Genomic DNA, 8859 nt, shown 5'->3' with positions numbered 1-8859 from the left:
AAACTCATAAATCATAATACTAGGTAATAATAAGCATATGCAACATCATTTTAACAAATGTCTCTTAAGTTGGAATTAGTAATGATACTAATAAAAACTATGGATTTGAACGAGAAGGAGCAAATCATGCATTTAACAATAATCAAATGAATTTCCAAACAGAAACAAAGTTAACTGGTGTTCCTTTCCATCCAACAAGAAAGACAATGACCATTCATATCCTTTCATACAATTCAGCTTCATACAAAGACATCATGCTCAATTCTCTTTCCACCATTCCAAATCTTGTGAGAAATACTCTCCACACATCAATTTTCACATTTGTACTCTTTCATTCAACTCCTTCGGCCAAAATATTCCTAATACCATAATTGAAGTACATTGATTCTATAATCATTTTGTTCTTCTCACCGCCTTTCATAAAATCTTCCAAACAATCAAAAAGCACGTGTACTCACTCCATCTGTTAGGACTAGGATAAACAGTTAGAACAGTTAGAGAATCTCTAACTAACTCTGCTGATGTGGCAAGTTAGTTACTAGATTCACTTCACTTTTAGTTATTCACCCTTTCATTCACCATTCTAATATTTTAAAATCTATACCATTCTCCTTTCATTTGCAACGTTACTGTCGACCAGAACCATTCTTTATGCATTTTGACAACTTCGAACAATATCATTGCAGAAGAGTAGTTGGACGTGACATTGAATGATGGGCTAAATCCACTCTATTGCGCTGCTGCGTGCATAAAAAATGAGGGAGAAGAGTTTGCTTCAACAATCCAAAATAGCACGTGTACATGATTCACTCATAGGTAACAGCTGTTAGCTTATGATGACAGTTAGAAATTAGTTACAATTCACTTCTAGAAGAAAAAAAAATGAAAAAAAAAAACCCTTCATTTCATTGAACATTATAATACGATTCAACTTTGTTTCTTTCTTTCAACCTTCATTCTTTTCTCCCAAATCACCAACATTCATTCTTTTCTATAACCCTAACCGACCTTCAAAACTTCATCAAAATGAAAGTTATTCATTGATACAAGTTAGTTATTCACTGTTCAACCTTTCATTGACCTCCTTTCTTTCTTTCTTTCCAACCAAGTCCCAACATAATCCTTCACCAACATTCATTGTTTTCTATAACCCTAACGAACCTTTCATTGAACATTCCTTCACCAAAATTCATTGTTTTCTATAACCCTAACCAACCTTCAAAACTTCATCAAAATGGCAATTGAGATCACTCAAGTATCAGCAACACGATTTGGAACGTTCACTTGTGATGTTAGTGTGGACGAGAATCACTCCTTTTGTGTTTCGACAACCTCGAACAACATAGTTGCTGAAGCATGGCTAGAGGCGACACTGGATTCTGATCTTGACCCTCTTTATTGTGCTGTTGGGTGTAGCCAAAATGAAGGTGAAGACTTTGCGTCAACCATTCACCTTTGTGTTGAAGATAGAGTATTGATCTACAAGTTAGGTAATGGTGACACTCAAGTCCCCCTGCATTGAGAAGGTTCTTAATGAGGGAAGATGTTTTGTTTCTTACTCATCGCCCTAAGAATATTTTCGTACTCTCTCAGCCTCCACACTCTCTCCACTTCCCAACAACAGTTGTGAATGTTCGACATGGTCTTCTGGGTCAGGAGCGAGACCACACCATGAAGACTCTTTTGAGAGAGAATTGAATATGGCGATACCCAACCTTTTTGATGACATGAATTTCAACTGGCGGGCTCAAGAATACACACGACCAACTCTTATTTGCTTCACTAGCACCCTATGGTGCTTATCTCATGCACCTTGCTTCCGTGTGATTGCTAGAGCGAATTATAAAAACAATATATATGATTTAATATTTATTCTTTTGGTGCTGCAAACTTTGATTAATTTGATTGGCACATACAAATAATTAGTGTAAACCTACCTCAAATGAAATGAACAATGTCATAGCTGTACGGCAAAAGTATTCTCCTATAGCAACCATATAGTCATTATTTAGATGAAAAAAGTTGACTTAATTAACTTTTTCCCTTTTATATTTTCTTCTTGGACCATCTTTGTTTAAGCAATTTCTTGGACCGTTTGTCGTGTGAATTTTAAATTTGTTATCTATGAAAAGGGATATGGAAACAATATGTTGTTGGCTTACTCTAAACTTGTTTTTCTCAGGAAGAGGGATATGGAAAGGACTGTGCAGCAGCTACCCATGCAGATGGAGGACTGATGTGTCTCCAAATCTTTCATACCCATTTTCAATGCTATGTCCCTTCTGTTGAGTTTGACACTCCAAATCTTTCATACCCTTGGCGTGATGTGCCTTTTAATGAGTTTGATACTAGTTGGCATACTGATGGTCTTGTTTTTGAGCTCCATTCCCATTCTAATTCAGCTATAGTGTTAATGTGTACTGTTAAGATCGATTAATCACTCTTATGTTCCTAACTCATTTTAGAGATTATAGTGTTGTTGAATATTGCACTTATTTTGTTTGAAATGCTGAACTGAATGCATTGTTGAAAGAAGATGTAAACAAGTGAAATCAAGCATGCTTTAATGTGTGAGTTGCTCCATTGATGCTTATTGTGCATTTTGTGTGGGAATTTCTATCAAGATTCAAGATCATAGTGTTAATGTCTACTTTAGAATAATACAGTGTTTGATTTTAGTGTTGTTGAGTATTGCACTTATTCTGTTTGAAAGGTTGAACTGAATGTATTGTTGATAACAGAGTCAACTACTCTGTTTTGTTTTGAACCGTTTGAACAAGTCAACTACTCTCTTTTGAACCGTTTGAACAAGTGAATACGTTTATACGTTGATAACAGAGTCAACTTAGTTCATTCAATCACTAAAAAAAGAAATACTCTATTCACTTGACTTACTTTCACCATATTTTTTAACTAATGTATAAATACAAATATTAGCATCTAAGATATTGTTTGATTTGTCTCGATAAATATTTTTAAAATATTAAATTTTTATAATTTTTTACTTTGAATAATTAAAGATATTAACGATCAAAATTGTACATTGGCATATGTGAAGTGATTGACTTGGACATGTATTTTGAAACGGATGGAGTAATATGCATGTGTTTGTGATTTTGATAAATTTAGGGACTATTTTGTTTGATAAAAAGAGAAAGTTTTATTTGCTTAATGTTTTGGTATATTTCTTTAATTCATGTTTTGGGACATGAGTTCAGAGCAAACAAATTATTTAAAGATGGAGCTAATTTATGAGCTCATCACAGAATTAAGTCCCAATATTTTCTGGTCAACTACCAAAACTAATTTTACACTTTAGTTGATTATTAGAATCTACTATTGGAATTCTTGAGTAATTGACCCATATATATTTTATGTCGAATAATGAAATGACAGAGAAAACAAAGCATATATTCTTAGTTTAAACTCCTTTACTTACATAATAGGGGCATATGTTATAGTCAAATTGATTATGATCATGAACAAAACAAGTGTAGTGATATCTCTACTAGTTGACACAAACAAAAATTTCGCCAATGACCGAGCAGACCAAATTAAACAGAGCTTCAAAGATAGTGGAATTCATAGCGGCTAGGGTTTCTGAATTTTGTGGTTTATCTATTTATAGACTCATTCATGCATAATCATATCATATAGTGTGTTACGTTTTAGTTAAACACACCATTTCTTATGGTGTAGTGCATTTATCTAATTTTGTAATTAAAATAATATGTTATTCGGGTCAGATCACTTTTCCGATGTCACAGACAAACCTTATACCATATGCCCCTGTCCCAATGGGGAAATAGCCATACTGTTCGAGAACCCGATCCGGCAAGTGAAGGCACCTTCTGTCTTTGCCGGCCATGATCCAACCGGAATACCAAGAGATGTTTCTTAAAGGTGTTATGTCTCGTCGATCCTCGTACGGCCTTCAGATGACATCAACATTCACCATCAGATAAATGAGGCCTCGGTAGTGTCTAGGATCAGAAAAGCCCTTGGGGTTTCCATCTGGCAACATGCGGCTGAGCACATTCATAGTCCTTCACAAGCTTCTTCGAAAAGAGCTTTATGAAGTGCTCCAAAACTCATCCCTACAAATACAAAGAGACACAATAATATCAACACAAACAAGATAAAAACAAATATTTCAGCATCACAAACGCATAAACAGACATAGTAACATTCCACAAGGATATATGCATATAGTCACTAGGTTTGGAAGGGTCATTAATCAGTGTTAGGAATAAGACAAATACACTCTGATTGAAAATACTAGGATCTCCTTCATTATTAAGGATATTTAAGAAAATGCTATAGGATCTCCTTAAAATAGATAATGAAAACTTCATGTATCTCTCCATATCTTCATTGATCAACCTGTCAACTTCGGTAATAATGTTGTTGATTCAGTTTCTTTTCCTTCTATGGGAAACTTAACTCTATATTAATATCAAACTGAATTAATAGTTGTACTCAGTACTCTATATTAATATTTTTTTTGGCTTAATTGCACTTATGGATCCCTATTTTTTCAAAAGTTACGGTTATGGACCCCTAACTAATTTAAATACAAAACAGCCCCCTATGTTTTGATTCTTTGGCAGTTTTGGACCCCAAGGCAAAAAAAAAAAAAAAAAATTGACACATGGCACCTCACTTAAGGTGCCACGTCAGCGTTGACCGAGTCAACAATGGACTGGGGGTCCAAAACTGCTAAAGAATCAAAACATAGGGGACTGTTTTGTATTTAAATTAGTTATGGGTCCATAACCTCAACTTTTAAAAAGATAGGGGTCCAAAAGTGCAATTAAGTCAATTTTTTTATTATAAAAAATGTATGGTCATAAATCATACATACTCACATATAGACAACTCATGCTTCGGTGAGAACAAATAATTGGTCCAATAACATAAAGATAATTTAGAGAATAAATTGAAACAACTAATTGATCCTCAAATTTGGAAACCTAAATCATTAGAAATAGGTAGTTTTGATATTTTTTAATTGTAGTTACTATTTTTAAATTGACAATAGATACAACATTAAACCATGAATACACTTTTGGAACTGCATATAGCTCCAATTTCATTATTCTTAGTAAAACACACAAGATCATATTGCATATAGCATATAAATAATATGATGATACATATATTATAACTAATAGTTGTAGTTCTTTGTGGAGGCATCAAAGTTACCATCAATAAACCCTCCATTGCCATGACCATTGAAAGTATTACCCTTGTTATTAATAGTGCGGCCACCATAACTATTGGTGGTGCGGTGTTTGTTACGGTCACCGGAATTTGCACCGGCATTGATTTTGGCACCGGAGAAATTTTGGTCCCCGTTGCCATGGTTGTTAAATGAATTTGCAGTACCATGGTTGGTGGATTTGGAAGCTTCAGCTGCTTCCTCAGCTTCAAGCATTGCGATGAGGTTTTTGATCACACGGGATGACATGTTTATACCTTACTTGAAAAATTTCTATGACCTTAGTGTTTTTGTATTTAAAATGTTGCAAACCAAAAGCTTATTATATAGATGTAATGGAACGAATATGATGCTTTTGCAAGTTCACGCGAAATTATTTAGAATATTACTTCCATTCTAACGAATATTTGATGGATATTTAATATGGACTTGTATAAAATGTCTAAAATTGGATCCTAGTTATATTTAATAACATCTCTTTTTTTATTATTATAAAACTCATTATATTTAGAAAAATAAAAATACCAATTGTATAAAATGTTTTTTTTTTTTTTACTTCAAAATTCAAATTATAGATTAGAATGGCTACCACAACATTAAGAGCCACACAAATAACATAGAGAACGCACCATGTCAAACACTAATACTATGGACTCAAATTCATAGTGTATTAGTGTTTCTATCTCTCTCATCATTTCCCTCCCTCATCCTCATCTTTTAATTTTTTATTTTGAATTTCTCCTTCCCCACTCACAAAAACCACATGAACTGCAATCATGAGAGAGAAGGTGATTTAATTCCATCTATATATGGTAACACTTTGAGTTTGAGGCCTCGTCATCAATTGTGTTATCTATTACTAAGGGGTTTCATAAAAAAAAAGGGACTATATTATCTTGTGAATTCGGACACAAAATCACACCAATAAAACTATGATGTGTGGAGTAAAGAAAAGTACTAATCAATATCAAAATAACATCAAGCAGTAACAACAATAACAAACCTAGATGTAATCTAGAAATCAAGTGAAAAACATAAAACCACAAGCAAAAGATAAAGAGAGAAGAGAAACAAACACAACAATAAATGTTTACCCAATAAGTCCAACTTAACATAGTTTGGAGGAGAGATTGATTTCTTCAATCCACTATCAATGAGTTTCTACAAAGAGATACAAAGGTTACAAGAAATTATCTTCAACAAGCTCACAAAGAACAAACCCTAATTTCTACCATTTTCCCAGTCTCACCAATGAACAAGACACTCAATGATTTTCACTCACCCAATGTGTTTACAAATGTTTCCCAACCCAAGAGAAGCTCTCAAGAGAACCCTATTCAAAGATCATCAGCCCTAAAATTACCTCCTTTGATTTTCTAAGTTTCTTTCTCTTGAAGTCTCCCTCAAAACATGAAGAATGAAGCCTTTTACAGTGCTCAACTCCCGAGAAATCGTGCCCCAATTTCTAGAAATCTTTCCCCGATTTCAACTCGTACACTGTACTATTCAAACCTTATATGTCAAATCGGGCTCCGATTTTGCCAAATCGTGTCTCGATTTTGTCGAACTGAAACACCAAAATCGTGCCACAATTGTACCAATCCGGGCCACAATTTTTCACGAATTCATATCCATGATTTTAGACACAAACATCAATTGGCAATTTTTTTATCAGAAAAAATAGAGAATAAAGTTAGTAATTAATTGAAGAAAATAAGCCAAATTTATTTAAAAGTTAAAGTATTCAATTAAAACATATGTAACGTTTTTATAGGGGCTTAGAGACTTAACTACAAATTTTATTTAAGTTTTTGACGGAGAAACTTAACTACAATACTAGTTTAATAAAATATTATAAACTCAATTATTTCATGAACCTATTTAAAAATTCATAAACAATAGAGAAACATAATCAAGAGTAATAACCCATATATTATACGAGGGATCTAGTATTCTTGACTAGCTTCCACTCATGTCATTACACAATACAACATGTACAGACAATTAGAGGTGTAGCTCTATTGCATATTATTGATAGCACACCATATATAGTCCGATATATGATCATATTATACACATCATATATGTATCAATACATAATTCAATGGTTGTAGTTTGTTGTGGAGGCATTAAAGTCACCATCAATAATGCTACCATTACCATGACCATTGAAAGTGCTCCCCCTATTATTTATGGTGCGACCACCGTAGTTGTTTGCGGTGTGGTACCTATTCCGGTCACCGGAGTTTGCTCCACTGTTGATCTTTGCACGGGAGAAATCTTGCTTCCCGTTGCCATGGTTGTTGAATGAGTTTGCAGTGCCATGATTGGAGTTGAAAAGTTCATCAGCTCCTTCCTCAGTCTCAAGAAGTTTGCGTAGACTTTGAAGCAAACGGTTGCTCATCTTGATATAGCTAGAAATATTAGTTTGAAGTTAACTTCTATCTACCTTATAATTGTTTTTGGTTAGCCTTAATGTTACCAACTAAGCCAACATTATAAATATGCATGCAACGGATGGAATCTATTGCTACTTGTTCAATTAAGGATATATGATTTGATAATTTAATTTAATTAACTTACAAGTTTGATTCGTTTTGATGGGTAAAAGTTTAGGAGAATATATCCCTAATTATCAAGTGTGCATCTCACGCCAAGTTCTTTTCATCCACATTTGTGCTTCAACGATAAGTCTAGGAATAAATATCACAAGTTGCAAGTGCAACAACAATATTTAGATATAGATAGATTAGGTTAATAATTGTAGATATGACAACATGATGAGAAAAACTTTTCCCATGGCTACCTCCAACATGAGTTTAGATGTACATATATTTAAAAAGAACATTTCTAAGTGAGCCTTTTTCATATGTTAAAACCACTTATTTGATTGAAGTAGGTGGAAAAAAAATATGTAGATGGGTGATTCTAGGTTAAAAAAAAAAAGATCTAAAACCACCCTTCTTCGATGAATGAAGAAGAAAGAGAGTTTATAGAGAAGGCAAAGTTTCTCTCACTAGAAAACTAGAGCAGACATGAATGTTTCTCAAATCTACATCTTCTGCTCTATATTGTTTATAATGATAAATATACCAATATATTTGTCAAAAAGAAAACATCAATATATGATAAGGGTGATTTAGTACACCCATATATTGTTTATAATGATTTAGTACATCAATATATATGGGATGGTAGAGTAACAATTTAGTCTTTATATGTTAGTAAAAAAACCAAGCACCATTTGCCAAAGCAATTTTGTTTTATATCTAATTGTCTCATTTTGAAAAGGAAAAAAAAAAGACTTTCCTTTTTAAATATCCAAGTTTTAGGAAATTTATCTGTTTTGACTTTTTTCTTCAAAAAATATAGATATATAAGACTTTCCTATAAAAATAAGTTCGTTTTATTGAATCTTATGAAAATAAGTTGAAAACGACGTATGAAAAATTTCTTAAGTTGTTTTCACATAAGTTCGACACTCTAACAAAAATTATATCAATAAATAAACTCAAATAAATCAAATCAAATAAATCCAACATATTTTTAATTAAGCCTTCAAGTCATACGACTCTCCCAGTTAATAGATTAAGTTTGAGTTTTTTTTTTTTTTTTTTGAGCAAGATTAAGTTTGAGTT

At 32.9% G+C, this 8859-nt stretch overlaps 2 protein-coding genes across 2 annotated transcripts; both read right to left on the bottom strand.

Annotated features, from left to right (window-relative positions):
* Positions 1-4964: 4964 nt before the first annotated feature.
* On the bottom strand, positions 4965-5527 carry LOC11407671 (uncharacterized). The gene has a single exon (XM_003594718.3). It carries the CDS (start codon positions 5468-5470, stop codon positions 5168-5170), a length of 303 nt encoding a protein of 100 aa, XP_003594766.3. The 5' UTR covers positions 5471-5527; the 3' UTR covers positions 4965-5167.
* Positions 5528-7216: 1689 nt separating this feature from the next.
* LOC120578019 (uncharacterized) lies at positions 7217-7716 on the bottom strand. Its single transcript, XM_039830099.1, has one exon. It carries the CDS (start codon positions 7623-7625, stop codon positions 7323-7325), a length of 303 nt encoding a protein of 100 aa, XP_039686033.1. The 5' UTR covers positions 7626-7716; the 3' UTR covers positions 7217-7322.
* Positions 7717-8859: the final 1143 nt, after the last annotated feature.

The sequence above is a fragment of the Medicago truncatula genome, chromosome 2, assembly GCF_003473485.1.
Source record: "Medicago truncatula cultivar Jemalong A17 chromosome 2, MtrunA17r5.0-ANR, whole genome shotgun sequence".
In the NCBI taxonomy this organism is placed as follows: Eukaryota; Viridiplantae; Streptophyta; class Magnoliopsida; order Fabales; family Fabaceae; genus Medicago; species Medicago truncatula.
This window is presented reverse-complemented; position numbering and strand designations above follow the sequence as displayed.